The sequence below is a fragment of the Ctenopharyngodon idella genome, chromosome 8 (genome assembly GCF_019924925.1).
Source record: "Ctenopharyngodon idella isolate HZGC_01 chromosome 8, HZGC01, whole genome shotgun sequence".
NCBI classification, from domain to species: domain Eukaryota; kingdom Metazoa; phylum Chordata; class Actinopteri; order Cypriniformes; family Xenocyprididae; genus Ctenopharyngodon; species Ctenopharyngodon idella.
Window position 1 is genome coordinate 14,892,070 of NC_067227.1, and position 21,107 is coordinate 14,913,176.

General features: G+C 37.0%; 1 protein-coding gene across 34 annotated transcripts in view; it reads right to left on the bottom strand.

The window, feature by feature from the left end:
- The window catches only part of rimbp2b (RIMS binding protein 2b), a 170,588-nt gene that overhangs the window by 67,571 nt on the left and 81,910 nt on the right, over positions 1-21,107 (bottom strand). For 33 of the 34 annotated variants that reach the window (XR_007931375.1, XR_007931374.1, XM_051903912.1 and 30 more), the window contains one exon: positions 9,339-9,428. Coding sequence is in view for 31 of the 34 variants with exons in the window: in XM_051903912.1 (XP_051759872.1) it covers positions 9,339-9,428 (90 nt within the window). In the remaining 3 variants the exon portion in view is untranslated. Of the gene's footprint in view, positions 1-9,338; positions 9,429-21,107 lie in introns of those variants that run through there. The other variant, XM_051903922.1, reaches the window with a different exon arrangement.

The following is a 21,107-nucleotide window of genomic DNA, read 5'->3' on the forward strand; positions in this document are numbered from 1 at the left end:
AAGGCATCTTGCAAGTATTGTACATTTGAACACTAAACAGCGATTTAGTATTGATTTGTAAAACTTACCTTTGTCAGCAAAGGTGTTTTATTGCTGAGGAAACTGATGATTCTTTTCCAGATTGTCTTTGACTTTTTCCTATAGCTCCATTCCCGGTTCAACTCTATCATTGCTCAGTTTTACCTACGTATGTGTGTGACCTGTGTGTATGTTATGTGTTTGTTAGTTTAGTTATGTGTTTGTGAGTTAGTTAATAAAGATTGTGCACAATACATGTTTGGTTCTGACTCCGTCTGCTAATAAATTGCCTCTTAAGTGATTTAGATCCTGACTACATGCTCTGAGTAGTACTGTACAATACGAATGTTGTTTTTCCATAACCTGGAAATGAACATTTCTTAGAATTAATAAACAATCAACACTGAGTGTTCACTGGACAAACAGGTTAATTGATTGTAATATTAATCTTAATGTAGCTACATCCTGTTAATCTGATTAACTGATTTACATATTCATAATTAATAATCATAATGAGTTATGAATCATTATTAATATTTCCCCTTTGAGTTAATTCGCTACAGTACATCAATGATGACTATTATTATAGTCATTATATAATATAATTCTAAAATTAATATAATTGTTAGGTTTATGTTCAGTTTGTTTGTGTTTTAGTTTGGTTTTGTTCTGATCCTGTTTGCTTGCGTTCTCAATCCTTGTTTGTTTCTATAGTTACTGATCATGCCCTGTTTGTTTCCAGTTACTGATTAGTTTCACCTGCATTTCATTTAGCTACCCCACTACCCCAACAGTGCATTCATCTCATTCTATTGGACTGGACTCTGTAATGAGGTAAAGACCATAATCCCATATCCCAGTGATGGTCCTCAAGGGAAATTCATGGATTATGTTGACGGATCTAGAGCCCAGCCAGCTGCCAAACATACCCTTCACGGACAGGCAGTCAGAGCCCACCACCGACACAGAGCCTGAGCCTGCCTCGAAGCAAGTGGCAGAACCAAAGCCCAAGCCAAACACTGCCACGGAACCCGAGCCCAGCAGTGAGTCTGCCCAGATGCGAGAGCCAGCAACACCGTCTGTCCCAGAGGGCATCCTAGTGGAGTACAAGGGTATGAGATGGAGCCCCGCCCATACTCTCGCTGCTGAGGGTGAGCTGTGCCAGGTCCGAATGCAATTGTTTGAGGAAACAGAAGAGGGTTTTGCCCAAAGTCTCCTGTCCCACCCAGCTATAAGTCTCCTGCATTTCCACTGGTCCCGCCCAGCTCCAACTCTCCTGGGTCTCCACCGGTCCTGCCCAACTCCAACTCTCCTGGGTCTCCAATGGTTCCACCCAGTCTCCTTCCTCTGCTCTTCTGTTTGCTCCTCTCTGCTCAGCAGATCCACCTCAGGTCTTCCAGTCTCCAGTTTCGCCTTGGCATATGGATCCCCTTTCTCAGCCCCCGAGCCGTCAAGCATGTCACTCCACCTTGGTCCGTCGACCAGTCGGCTTCACCTTGGCTCCTCACACCCTCGACTTCACATGGGACCGTCGTCCTCACAGCTCCACCAGGCTCCCTTGTCCCTCCAGCTCTGCCTTGGTCAGTCATCGCTCTGACTACGCCACGGACCTCCGGGCCTTTGGCTGCACCTCGTCCCTCCTCCCCTTCAGCTCCGTAGGGCTTCGCCTTCCCTCCGGCTCCACCTTGGTCCTCAGTCCCACTGGCTCCGCCTCAGTCTTCCATCACCCTGGCTCCACCTCGGCCAATTGTCACCGTGGCTTCACCTTGTAATTTCAGGTTTATGTTCAGTTTGTTTTAGTTTGGTTTTGTTCTGTTCCTGTTGGTCCTGATCCTTGTTTGTTTTTATAATTACTGATCATGCCCTAGCTTGTTTCCATAGTTACTGATTAGTTTAACATTCATTTCATTTAGCCACCTTTGTTTGGCCAGTGTATTAATACCCTGTCTTTTAGGTACTCCTGGTTAGTTCTCGTGTATGTACTGTGTTTTGGTTCCTCTGAAGTTTATTAAAGAGTGTCATTTATATTTTCCTTGTCTTCATTGAGTGCTGCTACCATCACAACATGTGACAATAATAATATATAGTAATATAATAATGATATATTGCATAATAATGCCAAAGTGCTAGCAACACAAAGTTTCAAACATGGTCTAGAATAGCACAATCTACACCAGGTAGGAATCAAAAAAATAGTAAGAGCACAGAATATAAGAGTGAGCAGTATGCAGTTAAGTGCTCACAGAAGAGATGAGTTTTCAACTGTTTCTATAATATTGTCAGGAGTTTGGCTGTCCGGACAGCTAGTCCACCAGCAAAGAACAGATTTGAATAGCTTTGCAGTGTAAGCTTCACATCAAAATGTTATTAATGTATGTATGCATGTTATTGTAGGCCAGGCATGAAATACAATGGTTAATTTTCCGACAATCTCTCTGTCCACCAAAGTGTCTCCGAAAAACGCTGAAGATTTACAATAATGCTGAGCCACTAACAGACTGGATAGACACGAGCTGTGTAGATGGAGCAGCTGCCATCTTGATGACTGCCATTCTGAGAGCTGGAACAGAGCTGTAGATTCAATGATGTCTTACTCTGAAACAGCTATTTGAGATGGGGGGGGGGGGGGGGGGGCTCACAAAATAAGTCATGCATGAAGGACCATTCTTTTCAAGCAAGAGCAGGCTCACATGACTCACACGCTACACCATTACTGCTCTCAGTTTAACACTGGAACATAAGGAGCCGTTTGTGCTATAGCCTGCAATTTAGGCCAATATATCCACCTTATTTTCCACGAAAGAGCAGGTGCGGCCATTTGTAACTTAAATGTGTCTGGCTTCCAGTGTCATTCGCTTCCAGTTATTTTACCTGTACAAAAATATTATTATGCTGCTTTATATTGCAAATTTTTAATTGTTATCATATATTTTAATTTCATTATCATAATCATAAACACACTGGCTTGTAGCGCGAATAGTTTTACCGTTTACTGCACATTGTTATTCTTCTAGTTATTTTCTTATAGCGGCTAAAGAATCGGAAGTCTCGCACATTCAAAGAAAAGAGCTTACTTCCGCGTTGCAAAAATCTTTCTTTCAACGTACCTTCTGTTGTTTATTCATGTACATTTCATGCTATAACTAGTAGTAAAGACCATATGTATACACTCTAAAAAAATGCTGGGTTAAAAACAACCCAAGCGGGGTTAAAAATGGACAAACCCAGTGATTGGGTTGTTTTAAACCAGCGGTTGGGTTAAATGTTTGCCCAACGTGCTGGATAGTTCTATTTAACTCAACTATTGCTTAAAATGAACTCAAATATGTTGGAAATTAACTTTTATTAATATGTTTAATTAATGAATAATAAACAATAAACATTTATTAAATAGCTTAATAATAAATATTTACCTTTTGATTGTTATTGTTGCCTCTAGTAATTATGTGTCTGATTTTTAATTTCCAAACTATTTTGGGTTCATTTTAAGCCAGCCATATAGTAATTTTTAAACAATATTTGGGTTAAATAAAACTGCCTAGCACATTGGGCAAACATTTAACCCAACCGCAGGGTTTGTCCATTTTTAACCCAACTTGGGTTGTTTTTAACCCAGCATTTTTTAGAGTGTATGCATATGGACTTTACTACTAGTTATAGCATGAAATATACATAAATAACCAACAGAAGGTATGTTGAAAGAAAGAGACTTGAAATGTATCATGCAATTCACTCAATCAGTGTTTCAAGGGTTTTTATTACAGCCACCGTTTAAATGTTTATATAACAATGAATTGGAGTAGAAACATAATTATATAATTAAAAAAGTTGTTGTAAAAACTGCCTTATATGCAATAGTTATATACAACTCACTTTTTATTTGAGTGTTGATTTTAAATACACTTTATTAATTAATTGATAAGGCCTATTAGATTCATTTTTAAGCTAAATGAAAATGTTTCAGTTTCGTTGTTTCAGTAAAAAAAATAATTTCGGTGCATCACCACAAGTATGAATTGCATTTTTAACATATTTTTAAATTAACAGAATAGGAGAGAAAAATGAGTGTCATGTCAATGACCCAAAAACCATTAGCATTAATAAGAGTTTTGCCTCCCTAACAGCTTCCACTCCTCTGGGAAGGTTTTCTTCTAGATGTTGGATCATGGCTGTGGGGATTTACTCTCATTTTCTCCCAAGCTCTCCTATAATCATTTGAGCAAGATAAATGCATACAGTGTACTGTTAGAACTCACAGTTGTGGGAAGTGTTATACTGTAATTCCATTTAAACATCACACACTCACAGTACAAAGACTTTCTGATGATTTTGCATAACTGGGGTTCCTTCATATCGTTGTCTTTTCTTTCTCTCTCCTTTCCCTTCCTCAGTATTTCTATCAGCCTCATAGGGACTGCATTCATAAATGTCTAATGAGGGAGCGGGGATCCTGTTTTGCAACAGCATTTGACAACACACCTACTCGGACGTATCGGACTAGGCCTACCTTCGAACAGCTCAGCAGGAGGATATTGCTCTGCCAGGATAGGATGCCAAGATGTGCCTCCAACTAAATACTGAAACAAACATGACTAAAAGATTAACTATAAGCAGGCTACAGGGGTGCTGATGCTAGCAGGCATAAATCAGAGATAACAGATCACACATGCGGGTGTGAGACAGAACTAGGGGAGACCAGAAAAGTGCACATCAAAAGAAGACTAAAGTAGACGATTATAGTTCACAGGTGCTGCAGCAGAAGACATAACCAATGGAGCCCAGTAAATATACCTGCTGCTGCTTGATTATAGCAGACCATTTAAAATGGAGATCATAATAATGATAATAACGATTTTTAAAACATAATAACAATTATGAAAAAAAGTGATATGTAGTGCTGTGTATGTGAGTATTATACGTCTGTGCGATGGCAGTTATGGTCCATCAGTGCCGTGACAAACAAGCACTTGTAAACATGCTGCTGCTCAAGCATGAATCCAATAATGTTTTTGTTTTGTTTTTTATATAAAAATCAGCTATTACAAGAATGTAATATCTGCCAGTTCCAGAGAGCAGTACTTCTTCCTATCCACTCTTCAGACCCTCAAAGAAAAGTCTCCAATAGATACGCTGAGTTACGTACAAACATACACGCCACAAACTGACTTACAATGTCTTGTTTAACAATGTTTCTTGACGCTTTCATAAACCAGGGTCTTCAGGAAATTGCTTTTTCATGACAACATGCACAAACTCATACTTCAAGACCCTCATCGCAAGATCAACATCACAAGGGACATCAACTTCACTATTCAGGAAATTACATTTTTACCCCTTGAGGACCAACACACAGACATATGCCCTATACAGTAGACACATACAAATGGTAGATTAGAAAATACCCAAAAATACAATGATACCAAGAGCTAAAAGGGAGCAGAAATGCGCCCTTTGACTCAGAAAAGCTCCAGTGAACAGCTGTTCTTAGTTGGACTGAATGACTTGGAACAGGCTTATTGTCATTAACTAAATCTAAAATCTAATCTGAAATATTAACAAAAACTATAACAGTATACCAATGACAATAAATTAGCACTGACTTGGAAAACTAAACCTCATATTATTTAATAAAATGCAGAGCAATTATCTGTCATGATACAGTATGGCTGCCCATGCCACTACAGATCCATTTTTAACACATGGAAAGAGACATTTATCAAATGATTAACTGGATTCATGAAGGAGCACTGCTCTCAGTCAGTTTAAAGTATTCATGGCATTTTCTGTCATTATTTGAGACATTAAATCATTTTGTACTTTGGTACGGACTCTTTGCCAGTTTGAAAGTACTAACTGCCCAACATTCTGACCACTGACAGATACTCAGGGTCCACAATGAACTTTTGGCCAATGGCGAGTAAATTCAATCATTTATTGGCTACAAAATTATTGCTAGTTAACAAAGTGCACTGAGCGTTGTTTTATAGAAAAATATATTTACAGCACTGTTTTTTTTTTTTTTTTATATATATTTTTTGAAAGAAGTCTCTTATGCTCACCAAGGCTTTTATTTGATCAAAAATACAGTAAAAAAATAAAATATTGTGAAATACTATTACAAATATTTAGAGGTCGCAGGCCAGCAGGTCCCCAACATCAAGCCATGTGCAACTTCTCCGACCATCACAGAGTCAAACTAACCACGCAAGTCCGTCGTCATTTTTTTTATTCAACGCAGAAGAAATTAACTGCAACTTCAACACCACCGACTCACGGAACCATCAAAATATTCAGAGATTTCACAGACTGCTTCATCTGCGAAGGCAATGCAAGTATCGTACATTTTAACTAAACAGAGGTTTAGCATAAGCAGTACAATCCTCTTAACAAGATGTTTTGAAATGAGAAGCTGATGGTTCTTTTCATATGGTTAAATGACTCTGTGTCATTGTTTCATTCTGTCACATTAACTTTCTATTTTACCCATGTATGCGTGAGTGTATGGTATTTTGGCCAGCTGGGAACCCGTGAAGAGCTTATAAAATGTATAAAGGAGTCAAAACAGTGGCGGGAATCCATCCGTCACATACACAAACAATCTGCTGCGTGGGAGACGCGCGTCTGATGCCTGTCATAGGCAAACTCGCAACTATGACGAAAAACCGATATGCGTGAGGATTCTGTCATTTTTAGGGTATCATCTTCTTGTTTTTGGTTTGATTACATGTCTTTGGTCCGTGTTGCGTTCATATATCATTCGAACTGCACCAGAGTTCGTTTGGAAGCGGACCTGAAACCCATCTTTTCAGCGGTCTCGGTCCGCTTGTTTGGTGCGCACCAGGGTTCGGATGGCAGCGTTCACACATGTTTAAATGAACCGCACTAACAGAACAATCGCACCAGGTTTCATTTTAATCGAACCAAACAAGTGTGAACGCACCCTTAGTTGTACTGTACAGTAAGAAAGTTATTTTCCTTACCTGGAAATTATCATTTCTTAGAATTAATAAATAATCAACATAAATAATCAACACTAGTGTTCGCTGGACAAACTGATTAATTGATTGTAATATTAGTTCAACTACCTCAAGTTAATCTGATTAACTGACCCAAATATTCATGATTAATTATAACAAGTTATGATTAATAATACAAACCTGATTCCAAAAAAGTTGGGACACTGTACAAATTGTGAATAAAAAAGGAATGCAATAATTTACAAATCTCATAAACTTATATTTTATTCACAATAGAATATAGATAACATATCAAATGTTGAAAGTGAGACATTTTGAAATGTCATGCAAATATTGGCTCATTTTGGATTTCATGAGAGCTACACATTCCAAAAAAGTTGGGACAGGTAGCAATAAGAGGCCAGAAAAGTTAAATGTACATATAAGGAACAGCTGGAGGACCAATTTGCAACTTATTAGGTCAATTGGCAACATGATTGGGTATAAAAAGAGCCTCTCAGAGTGGCAGTGTCTCTCAGAAGTCAAGATGGGCAGAGGATCACCAATTCCCCCAATGCTGCGGCGAAAAATAGTGGAGCAATATTAGAAAGGAGTTTCTCAGAGAAAAACTGCAAAGAGTTTGAAGTTATCATCATCTACAGTGCATAATATCATCCAAAGATTCAGAGAATCTAGAACAATCTCTGTGCGTAAGGGTCAAGGCCGGAAAACCATACTGGATGCCAGTGATCTTCGGGCCCTTAGACGGCACTGCATCACATACAGGAATGCTACTGTAATGGAAATCACAACATGGGCTCAGGAATACTTCCAGAAAACATTGTCGGTGAACACAATCCACTGTGCCATTTGCTGTTGCCGGCTAAAACTCTATAGGTCAAAAAAGAAGCCATATCTAAACATGATCCAGAAGCGCAGGCGTTTTCTCTGGGCCAAGGCTCATTTAAAATGGACTGTGGCAAAGTGGAAAACTGTTCTGTGGTCAGACGGATCAAAATTTGAAGTTCTTTTTGGAAAACTGGGACGCCATGTCATCCGGACTAAAGAGGACAAGGACAACCCAAGTTGTTATCAGCGCTCAGTTCAGAAGCCTGCATCTCTGATGGTATGGGGTTGCATGAGTGCGTGTGGCATGGGCAGCTTACACATCTGGAAAGGCACCATCAATGCTGAAAGGTATATCCAAGTTCTAGAACAACATATGCTCCCATCCAGACGTCGTCTCTTTCAGGGAAGACCTTGCATGACAATGCCAGACCACATACTGCATCAATTACAACATCATGGCTGCGTAGAAGAAGGATCCGGGTACTGAAATGGCCAGCCTGCAGTCCAGATCTTTCACCCATAGAAAACATTTGGCGCATCATAAAGAGGAAGATGCGACAAAGAAGACCTAAGACGGTTGAGCAACTAGAAGCCTGTATTAGACAAGAATGGGACAACATTCCTATTCCTAAACTTGAGCAACTTGTCTCCTCAGTCCCCAGACGTTTGCAGACTGTTATAAAAAGAAGAGGGGATGCCACACAGTGGTAAACATGGCCTTGTCCCAACTTTTTTGAGATGTGTTGATGCCATGAAATTTAAAATCAACTTATTTTTCCCTTAAAATGATACATTTTCTCAGTTTAAACATTTGATATGTCATCTATGTTGTATTCTGAATAAAATATTGAAATTTGAAACTTCCACATCATTGCATTCCTTTTTTATTCACAATTTGTACAGTGGAATCGGGTTTGTATTTCTCCTCTGAGCTAATCTGCTACACATCCTTGCTAAATAAAAGTATGAATTTCTTGAAACTCACTCTAACTCCCCCTCAACTTTTGAATGGTAGTGTACAAAATATTTTTCCTTATGACCTAAAATTAGCGTTTTTTTCCTCACAGGTCAAAATATTTGTAACTGTGATTTCTTTACATTAAAGTCAAACCTTATTCTTTCAGTGTTTCTCCTTTAGCATACACCAAAATCAGCATGACATTTAAAACTCCACACAATTCTTCCATACTCATACACCACGCATTGATATACCCATTCAGAGATGAACTCATCAATCTCGTGAGTGAGTGGGTGGTCACTGCTGTGCTCCTGCGGGGCAGGGGGACTCGCTGGATTGAGTTAGAGGATGCTGAAATGTATGCCGGGCAGCCCAAGGCCTCCAGCTTTATGAGGAACAATCCTCCACTTCCACTCATGTGGCAAAAACACCATTAGTGCTCTTCAACAGGGAACAAATGATGGCGCGAATGGATTACAATGCCGTTGTGTGTGTGAGCAAGTAGATGCCGAGGGTTTGTCATGCAGCCGTAAGCTACTATGAGACCGACTGCTTACCTGCTCATACTTTGCTGCCTTCTGGGTATCGTTGAACAACCGGAGATTCAGACGTGCTTTCTCCTGCAGAACATGCTGAAGCTCACTCTCCTGTCAACACACACACACACACACACACAGAAAGAGAGAGAGAAAGAGAGAGGCTAGATTCTCAGTTTTGTGGTACAAATTTTCAAATGTGCTTGTGTCTAGCAGAAACATTCACAGGCACACACTGATAAACACACGTTTAGACTGCAGGGTGTATTCCTGGTAAGAACAGAGAGTTTCTAACACAGCTAGGGTTGGTCAATGCATTATTAATTTTGAGGAGAGCAAGACAGGGAGAGAGTGAGTGAAGACAGTATAAGAGAGAGACGCTGCGGCCCATCTGTCTTAGAAAGACTGACACTGAGGGTTTGGACTACAGAGATCAGTAGTCAACAGAAATCATGCCGTCTCCACAGACAAAGAGAAAGAGAGCGAGTCCATCACTAAGCTGGCATGGCCTCAGTGACATTCAGAGGAAGAGGAAATTATTACATTTTGATTCAATATTATCAAGATATTTAAATTCTGTGGAATTACATGAACCTATGAACTGTTCACAGACTTTAATTTAATTTTAATTTAATTTTGATAAATGTGCTGACTTATTTAAAATTTTACTCTGCACTATTATTGAAAATAAATTCAGCAAGGATGTATTAATTTATCAAAAGTGAAAGACTTTTATATTGTTACAAAAATTATATTTAAAATAAATGCTATTTTTAAACTTTGTATTAATCGAAGAATCCTGAAAAAAAGTACAACTGTTTTGACATCTGCATCAAATTTGCATATTAGAATAATTTCTGGAGGCTAGAGTAATGAAAATTTAAATTTTTAAAAATATGTTAAAATAGAAATTTTAAATTGCAATAATACTACTTTTATTACTGTTTTACTTTATTTTTTTAATCAAAGAAATCCAGCCTTGGTGAGAGTAAGAGACTTCTTTCAAAAACATTCAAAAATCTTACTGACCTCAAAGTTTTGAACAGTAATTTAATTTAATTTTTATTTGTTTTATTTGTTACACTACTATTATTTTACTAATTTCACATATTTATCACTGTACATACAATACAAATGTACTGGTCTTATCATACCAATCAAGCACACTAAACTGAAATCAAAATATAATTGAAAGAGACAGACAGAGAGAGGAAGTGAGAAGTACAAGAAAGCAATGCTGATGAGGCACTACTCAGGGAAAAGACAAGAGAGGAGAGAAGCACTCAGCACATTAAACAGCATGCTGGTTTTATGATTGAATCATCTGTACACCTTTAAATAGCTCTGTGTAATTAGGTTAACTTCTCAAATCATTGGTTAATCCTGAATACTGCAGAAAATTTGCATACGCCCCCTAACCAAACCCCTATTCCACACAGCTTCAGATTCTTCCCTCACTGCAAGCGGAAAACTTAATTACACTCCAACAACGTCTACTGTATGTGATGCGACGCTAGCGTCACTTACTCAAGTTATCTTCAGGCAAGAGCCACAAATGTGAGTGTTCATGTGTTCACATGCACATCTGATATGCTGGGGCATTTTAAGGGTTAGTTCACCCACAAATGAAATTTCTGTCATTAATTACTCACCCTCATATTGTCCCACACCTGTAAGACCTTTGTCATCTTCGGAACACAAATTAAGATATTTTTGATGAAATCCGAGGGTTTTTGAACCACAAATAGGCAGCAACGTCATTGCACTTTTTGAAGTCCAGAAAGGTAGTAAAGATAAAATAGCGTAGGAGAATGACAGGGGTGAGAAGAAGTCATTATTTTTGTTTTTGCACACAAAAAGTATTCTCGTCACTTCATAACGTTAAGGTTGAACCACTGCAGTCACATGGACTATGTCTTTTCTACCTTTCTGGACCTCAAAAAGTGCAATGACATTGCTGCCTATGTGTGGTTCAGAAACCCTCGGATTTCATCAAAAATATCTTAATTTGTGTTCTGAAGATGAATGAATGTCTTACGGGTTTTTGACATGAGGGTGAGTTATTAATGACAGAAATTTTATTTTTGGGTGAACTAACCCTTTAAGGAACATGAAAATTTTGACTTCCTGTTTTCTTTCTACAAAGGAAGAATGTATTGCTCAGAGCGGTGATTCTCAACCACATATCCCAGGAGAAAAATATTTGATTTTGCTTTGCTAAGTCTACAGACAAACAGAAAAAAATAAACAACTACAAAAAAATGTATCAAATAATAATGATATTATATATTTTCCTAAAAGGAAAAATATACATATTGTATACAATTCATACTGTAGACTGTGTTGGTTGTTTGGTATTTTTAATATAGTCAAAACATATTCTGATACAGAGAACGGAAGATTCCAGAAACAAGTGTGTGTGTGTGTGTGTGTGTGTGTTTGTAATTAGTGTATGCCTCACTTCTAATACATTATTAGCAGGCTCTTCCAGCAGAATGAATAGAATGTTTTCGTAATGACCTCCCTCGTGGCATCCCTCCCATTTTTCCGTTTGGTTTTTTTATTTTTTTATTTGCAGCTCATGCAAATTATGCTGCTGCAGAAGCAGCGCTGAGTCTCCTGGGCAGCTTCATGCAATTTGTTAGTGTTACACATTCGATGTGAATCAAGTTTATATGTGTCTAATCTGTAATCATTAGCTCTCTCGCTCTCTCTCCTCTACACTGGGTCACTCCGTTTTTTCTCAAGGCTTAGTCTATCATCTGTTCAGAGTTTTTCTGGATCGATGTTCAGAGCGTGGGCTGCCAATGCAATCATGTGCAGCTCAGGAGAGATTGGAAGTGACTGCAGCGAATTGACACTAGTTGAAATGACAATGGCCTTTCGATGGGAGTGAATGGAGAGAAATGGAGGTGATATTAGTTCTGTTATGAGGCAAAAGTGTATGTGTGTGTCTGTATATGTATGTGTGTTTTCATGAAGGAAAGTGTCATTAACATGAGATGTCGTTTTATATGTTTTCTTTGCTCTTTTAATTACATTGTTACTTTGGGAGCTTTATTGGAGTAGAAGATTAACAGTCTGTTAATAGAAAGGAAGATCCATAGATAAATTGGTAACAGTGTACAATAAGGTTTCTTTTGTTAACATTAGTTTACATGAACTAACAATAAACACAATATTTGTACACCATTTCACGAGTTCACACTTACAAATAAGTCAGATAAATTAAATGGTAAACGTATTTGGTGTGCTGCCCGGGGAGAGGGCTCCGAGCTCGGTAATCAGCCCGAACACAGAGCATATATATAATAATATATAACTGTATACCAATACAGTTGGCAATGAAAATAGTGAAAATATACAGTTGGCAATACTGCGTTGGTAAATATACAGTATATTCGAGGTATTTTATGAGACAAATTATATATATATATATATATATATATATATATATATATACTAATCAAACCATGCTATTCCACACTGACCAAAGCTTTTATTTTATTTTTGGATGGTATTGTAGCCAGACATCCTGCTTTGTGGAAAATGTCCAGTCGGAGCGAGGGTAATGTATGTCGGGCCCTTCCAGGAAATAAGCGGCATTGACCTTTGAGACGACGCAATCTGTTCTGTTTGCTCGCCAAAAACACCCTTCTCTCTTTGCAACCGCTCTGTTCAAGAGATAGCTACCATATCCCCATTGACACCAGGATTCATGCTACAATGAGCCTGAGATATGGTAATACCGAGATTATGAGTTAGTCAGTAAAGACTAAGGTCATAAAGTGTAAAAGGGATTTTCAATTTCTGAAGAAAATGTGAGTGGTGCTTAACCATGCAAAAGTTATCACATATCATCAGAGTGGTTGCCGGGGCGTTGCTATGCGGCTGCTAAATGCTTTTGAGTGGTTTTGGCTAAATCTATAGTTTGAGTCACAGTGACTTCTGCTCTGTGACGTCCACTCAACAGAAGCATGACCTTAGAAGTGTACAAGCCAGAATAAGTCCTTTTGGCAAAGTCACACTAACCACTTCAGTAACGCATATCTACACACTAACAATTACACCAGAGGCACTGTCCTGTCCATATGTTTACACAAAAACTGAATTGTGACATGAATTAATGATGGTATTGTTGACCCAATTAGGAGGAATATACTAAACACATACAATATGCATATGCTTTAGTGAATATCTGCCAAAAGCATTTCAGTGTCTTTGATTCTGATGAATAATCTCTGATCTAATGCTTCAGGTGATGGTCCTACTCCAAATTAACCACTGGCATTTTTGGCTCCAAGAAAGCATGTGCTCTCCACTCACACACATAATGCTGAAAATAGGGCCAAGCTATCTCTCTCTCTCGCTCTCTCTGTTTCTTTTTGATCATATATATACAGTCATGAAAAAAAGTTAGGACACCCTATTGAATTAAATGGTTTTCTGTATCAGGACATTATAAAAAATCATCTGGTCCTTGGTAGGTCTTAAAATTAGGTAAATACAACCTCAGATGAAAAACAACACATGACAAGTTATACCGTATCATGGTTTATTTAACAAAAACTAGGCCAAAATGTAAAATCCGTGTGTGACAAACGAAGTACACCCTTACTGCTTCCATTAGAATTAAGAGGGTAAGTAGCAGTCAGGCGCTGCTAATCAAATGTCTTTGATTAATTAATCATCAGCAAGTGTGATCCCCTCTATAAAAGCAGAAGCAGTTTGCTGGTCTGGAGCATTCAGGTGTGTGTTAACACAATGCAAAGGAGGAAAGACAAGGCACGTGTACTTTCCTGGTACATATATAGTAATTATGTTGTACATACAAGTTAAAGAGTGGTAACACAAGGTACTTACCTGACATGTATGTACATGGAAACTAATAAGAAACACTGCTGTACTTTCCAATGGTGCAAACATGGTAACTACTTTGTAACTATAGACAAGTGTTGGGTAATAACAGGCACTTACTTATAGTGTCCGTATATGGTAACTAACAGACACATTACTGTACTTCAGGGCCGCTGCTAGCAATTTTGGGCCCTATGAAAGAATATGAGGTTGGGCCCCCTACACACCCATTCCACACCAAACATAAAAACCAACCTAGCTATCCAAAATCTTTGTCTGCAATTTAATAATATGACCTATTACTTTTGCTATTGCTTTTGACCACTAGGTATCAGTATTTAGTCAGAGACCTACCATGGCTGTAGCTAGCAGATCATTTATTACACAAATGTAATAGAAAAATACAGTACAGTAATCAAATATTCATAAAAAATGCAACATTCTTAAACAAAACCAATTGTTTAGACAAAATTCAAGAAGGTCCATATTTTAAAGTTCTTTCTAACTTGTACTCTGCCTTAAAAGTAACATAGTTCTTGTAGTTGTTTAACTATAGCATTTGTTACAATAAGGATATAATTACAGGAAAGACCATATGGCTCCTCATTACCATTTTCTCTTTTTTTCTTTGTATCTAACATTTATGAAAAATAGCAATACAGTTAGAAACTATAGCTACAACATTTACAGTCCTATTTCCATGTACTTACTATGAAGATACTAGTGAATATACCAGTTAGTTAATGTGTAAGTTACACCTGTGGCCGGCTGCATAAACTTAGTCTCTATGTTAAGACTGTGACTTAAGATCTAGTTTGACCCTGGGCCCTGGGCACCTTGCAGTCATTGAGTCGACCAAATATATGTATACCAAATATGTATACCGAAGTATTCTAGAGTCAAATGTGAGGTCATCTGTCCGACAGCTAAAGCTTGGCCAAAATTGGGTAATGCAACCGGACAATGATCTGAAGATCACCAGCAAATCTACAACAGAATGGCTGAAAAAGAAAAGAATCAAGGTGTTGCACTGACCTAATCAAGTCTAGATCCTGACTGAAAAGATGTGGCAAGAGCTGTGCATAGACAAATGCCCACAAACCTCAATAAACTGGAGCAACGTTGTAAAGAAGAGTGGGCCAAAATTCCTCCAGAATGATGTAAGAGAGTGATAAAGTCATACAGAAAATTATTACTTCAACTTATTGCTGCTAAAAGTGGATCTATAAGCAATTGACTCATAGGGTGTCCTATTGGCTTTATATTTGTATTCAATAATGACACAGTGTAATATGTCATGTGTTGTTGTTCATATGAGATTTTATTTTACAAATTTTAAGACCTGCCAAGGACCAGAATATTTTTTATTCTGTCCTGATACGGAAAAACATGGAATTCAATGGGGTGTTCTAACTTTTACACCTGACTGTATATATACACTCTACAGTTCAAAGGTTTGAGGTCAGTAAGATGTTTTTTTAACAAATGAGCACTTTTATTGAGCTAAGGATGCATTACATTGATCAAAAGTGACAGTAAAGACATTTATAATGTTACAAAAGATTTCTATTTTAAATAAATGCTGCTCTTTTGAACTTTCTATTCATCAAAGATCCTTGAAAAAATATATCACAGTTTTACTGTATTTTTGTTCAAATAAATGCAGACTTAAAGGGATAGTTCACCCAAAAATTAACAATTTTTCATTACTTACCCTCAAGTTGTTCCAAACCTGCATGAGTTTCTTTCTTCTGTTGAACACAAAAGAAGATATTTTATAGAATGTTGGTAACCAAACAGTTGACGGCACCCACTGACTTCCATAGTAGAAAAAAATACTATGGAAGTCAATGGGTGCCCATCAACTCTATAATTACCAACATTCTTTAAAATAATTATCTTCTTTTGTGATCAACAGAAGAAAGACATTCATACAGATTTGGAACAACATGCGGGTGAGTAAATGATGACAAAATTTTCACTTTTGGGTGAACTATCCTTTTAATAAGCATAAGAGACTTTATAAAAACATTTTAAAAACCTTACGTGATTTTGCTACTGAAGTATAAATCAGAGATGCTATTAAACATCTGTCTTAAAGCTCTTATAGTTCTGACTCACAAGACAAGGATTGCAAAAGTAGTATGACAAGGTCTTTGAGAAACTTAATGGCCCAATAAAAAGCACATTAAAATGTCAGTACTGGAAATATCACCCAGCCCTAGTTGAAAAGTGTTACAGAAGCAACCAAAAACAACAGCATGGGAATTATTCTTGGACGTGCATGAAATCACACGTGCATGAGGCTGCATATGTGTGCATGTGGACTGGCTAGAACAATCAGATGTAAATGTGATGAGTGATTAAGCAGAGAGGCAGATGGCCCCCTATAAGAGAGACTGTCCCAACATCCCACTTTCCAAGACACAATGCAACACCACCAGTCACAGCTTTACATTACAGGCTGCTGTTCTCATACAAAACAACAACGGTTAGGAGACAGGAGAGCAAAATGGTGGTCGACGGAAATGGCGAAAGCGTGAAATTGGGTTCTGAATGTTTTTTCCTCAAATTGCTTTTCATGTCATGTAAGGACAGCATCTCTCTTTTTGTTTACAAAAGCAACCGCTGGAGCCAAGGGGACAAACGGTCCACTCTGCCACTAATGGACACACAAAAACATGAAAGTATATGTATACTCATACAACACACACACACTACACAAACAACCCAGGGCACCCCGTAGATGGTCCAAAGGCTGGCACGCACTGCTTTTAGGTAATTGAGTTTGGCCCTTGCAGCTCACCGCTCCATCTTTTAACACAGTGCGCTAGTGAAGTTGTACACTGGGAACACTGTAGGACTGATTGCATTTACGTAAAGAGGTCACGGGGGATAAAAATATGCACTCGTAAAACTTTAGTTAAACGTCCTGTAATAGCATACTTTTAGTGTTATGCATGGTGAAGAACGTATAGCCTGTTTTTAGACGGATCCACACGCTGAGACTGAGGGAATTTGACACCAACTCAGTCCTCAATATTGGTTTAAAAAGTTTCTTGATCTCAGTATTATTCAATGTTATTAAAGTAAGACAATTATCCTGTTTATACAGTGTTACATTGCAAAATACTGTAAAAATGGTACAGTAAAAACCTGTTAAGTGGTTAACTGTAATTAAGTGCCTTGCTCTATACATTGAAAAAAAAAAAGGTAATAGATCTAATGGGGCATTTCACTGAAATTTACAGTAAAATACCATTAAATGTACAGTATTTATAAGTGAATTATAATGGTAACACTTTACAAGGTTCCATTTGTTAACATTATATTGTTAAAGATGCATTAGCAATAGCAGTACATTTTAGAGCATTTATTAATCTTTGTTCATGATAGTTAGTAAAAACATAATTGTTTATTGTTTGTGTAGGTTAGTTCACAGTGCATTAAAGTTAATTGATATTAAAAATGTTTAAAAATGTTAGTTGATTAAATTAAAAATGAAATTAACATTGACTAATATCAATAAATGCTGTAAAAGTATTATTCATTGTTAGTTCATGTTAACTTATGCAGTAACTAATATTAACAAATGAAACCTAATTGTAAAGTTTTACTCGTATAATTTACAGTGAAAAACATAAATTGACACTGCTCACATGAACAACGTCGGCCAATAATGAGTCGGCGTTCTGACGTAGTACACGGAAGCCTGCACTGTCTATAGAATGTAAACAGCGTAGGAGACTGACAGGGGAGAGACGAAATTGTTGAAAAAAGTCGTTATTTTTGTTTTGTTTTTGCGCACAAAAAGTATTCTTGTCACTTCATAACATTAAGATTGAACCACTGTAGTCACGTTGACTATTTTAACAATGTCTTTACTACTTTTCTGGACTTTGAATGTGCTAATTATGTTGCTTTATATGGGGGATAAAAATTTCATCAAAAATATCTTAATTTGTGTTCCGAAGATAAACTAAGGTCTTACAGTAGTGGAACGACATGAGGATGAGAACTTAATAACAGAAATTTAATTTTTGTGTGAACTAACCCTTTAAGTAAAGACCAAATGCAAAACGCAACTTGATTTTGGCCTCGGTGCTCTATGTCCAAAGCCATTGGACCCGCCCAGCACGTTGTTAGCCATGGCTCGCACTGGCCCGACAGTGGAAAAGTGGCTAATGTCACCAAAGAAGTGTGTTTTTGGTTATGAGGGAAAGATAACCTTTTTCAGCTTCCCAAAAAACCCAGCGTTAAGGGAACAGTGGATGCAGTTTGTTTGTTCCTGACATTACTGTGACGAATGTTTTATAAACAAGGCCCAGTTTTACGCTGGATTTGCAGATCATTTGAAACTGAAAGCTGGAGTGGCCCCAGTAATAAAACGTCCCGGTCATGAGTCGGAACCGCAGGCTGTAAGTAAAAACGCATCAAATGTCTGTGTTTTGTTGGCAATCGACGCGTAAGTGCATATAATGTAAACAACACGAACGTATAGGGAATCAATGTGAACGTATAATAATATGTTTACTCTATGTATATGTATATTTTTTTGTGTAGGTTTTAAATATAGGTTTTGAATGTGTACTGATTGTACTGATTTGTATAAGTTTTGAATTTATTATGTGTGCTGTGTATTTTGAGTTTAATGTACACAATTGACCGTTCGCAAAGACCCGCCCCCTTTAGTTACTGTTGCTATGTCCGACAAGCCATGCCGCTCTCACGCCACATCATGTTCTCACACAGTGAAAAATACATCGTGGAGCAAAGAGGACACTGACAACGTATCGACAGACAAGACAGAGCAGGTTACTTTTGATATGAAACAAGTCTCAATTTCAAATTTTGTAATTTTTAAAGAAATTTAAACAATAAATACCGTTTTGTGGCTCTTTAATGTGTTGTGACAGATTGCTGTAGAGCCTCAGATCAAGCAGCTCATAAACCGATCATCTCTTCCTACTAGTTCATTTATATCATCAAATAAACATGAATGAATCAAACTCGTCAATTATGTATATTTACGTTAAATGCTAGACTCTCCAATATTTAATTTGAAATTCAAAGTTTAAAGTACAAGTTTAAAAATAAATTTGTTAAAACATATGCATTGTTTTACGCAAATAAACAATCTGTATTTGAAAACTTATATATGTTATATGAAAACAGTATATTTTATTTATTAAAATAATGAATAAAAATAAAAATAAATAGTTAACTCAACTGTTGGGTTATTTTTCACCCAATTCATTGGGAGAGTGTGACCCCCTACACAGAGCTAATATTAAACTAATTGCATATATTTTATTTATTATGGACGTGTATTTATATAGTTTTTTTCATGACTCTAATATATTATAATGAGAGTATATAAAAGTGAATAGAGCTGCATTTTCTAAGTTCTGAGTGGCAGTTGAGAGCTTGAGTTGCCGTGACAACACTGGCACCTTCAGACAACGCAGAGGACCGCTTGCAAAATCTTGTCTTTCTCACTTTTTTTATTAAAACAGGTTAGTTCAGATGATTAAATTTCAGAGAGAACCTGTAATTCAAATGCTTTGATGTCTAACAAATGTTTTTTTTTTTTATTGAATAGTTATTTTATTTTTATTTTTAAATGGATATTATGTTACAGAGGAGTCCGCTAGTGGTTTACAATTTAAGAATACTATAAGTCTATGACATTAAATTAAGCAAATGTGTAAAGGTCATAAAAAGTTAGATTTTTAAAAAGAAGTATTTTAATGCATTTATTGAGATTTTTTTTTTTTATAGTGTAAAAGGTTAACTGTCAGTGTGTGATTGCAGATGATTGAGAAGATGTCTGATTGAGAAATGTGATTTTTCAATTGTTTGACAATTCTTTAATGAAGTTTGGCACAAAACGATGAGTCATGACCCATCTTTCCTCGCAAAACCAAGTCTTTGGGTGTTCCTTTTATATCCAAACACGATGCCCTCACCTATTACCAATTCACCTGCTAATTGTGGACTGTTTCAAAACCGTTTGACTTTGATATTCTGTAATCAAAATCAAAATGTGTTTATATTTACAAAATACAATTAATTTGGCAAGTCATTGTACTTTTGTCACTTAAATAAAAGTTCACGAGAATTAACAAATCACAGATTCTTGACTGTATTGCTTTTACAAATGTCCCAACTTTTCTTGATTTGGGGTTGTATTTTAAACATCTGTTTTAAATATGAACAAAGTGTTTCTCTACCTTGTAAGGATAACATAAGTTCATCAGCATATAAATGCCCAAACTTTGTGTATGGACTGAGAGAAAGCTGGGCATGAAGACCATCTCTTCAGTAAATTATCTTTCTCTCCTATGCCTTGACCTTTAATAATAAATGAGAGATCTCTTGACAAAATAACTGGTGTTCTGTCCTGTGATTCAACAATGCTTAATTTCAAGTCTACAATTACAAACACCATATGTGTTTGCTGTTAAAGTAATCCAGTATTTATTCAGTAACTTATTTTTGATTTACCCAGATCTGGTCCAGTTCACACCTGCAGTGAAGCCCCTCCCACAACAATTCACCAATAAACTGGGGATATTCACATCATCCTACAAGAGAAGGACAAACTCCAGGTGTAGCAGCTAAAATCCGTGTGACTGTTAAAGATGGAGTTTACTGAAGTGGAGATTGAACTGAGTGATGCAGAGGAACAAACAGGTTGGTGTCCATTCTTGAGTCTTCAATAATTCTGTGAATTAATAAGCAGTAGCCTATATTGATGATAAATGATAGAGAAATGAATGTAAATTACCATAACATTGTATATACAGTGCTCAGCGTAAATGAGTACACCCCCTTTGAAAAGTAACATTTTAAACAATATCTCAATGAACACAAAAACAGACTAAATTTAAAAAAAAAAAGACTTAATATTTTAGACTTAATATTTTAAAG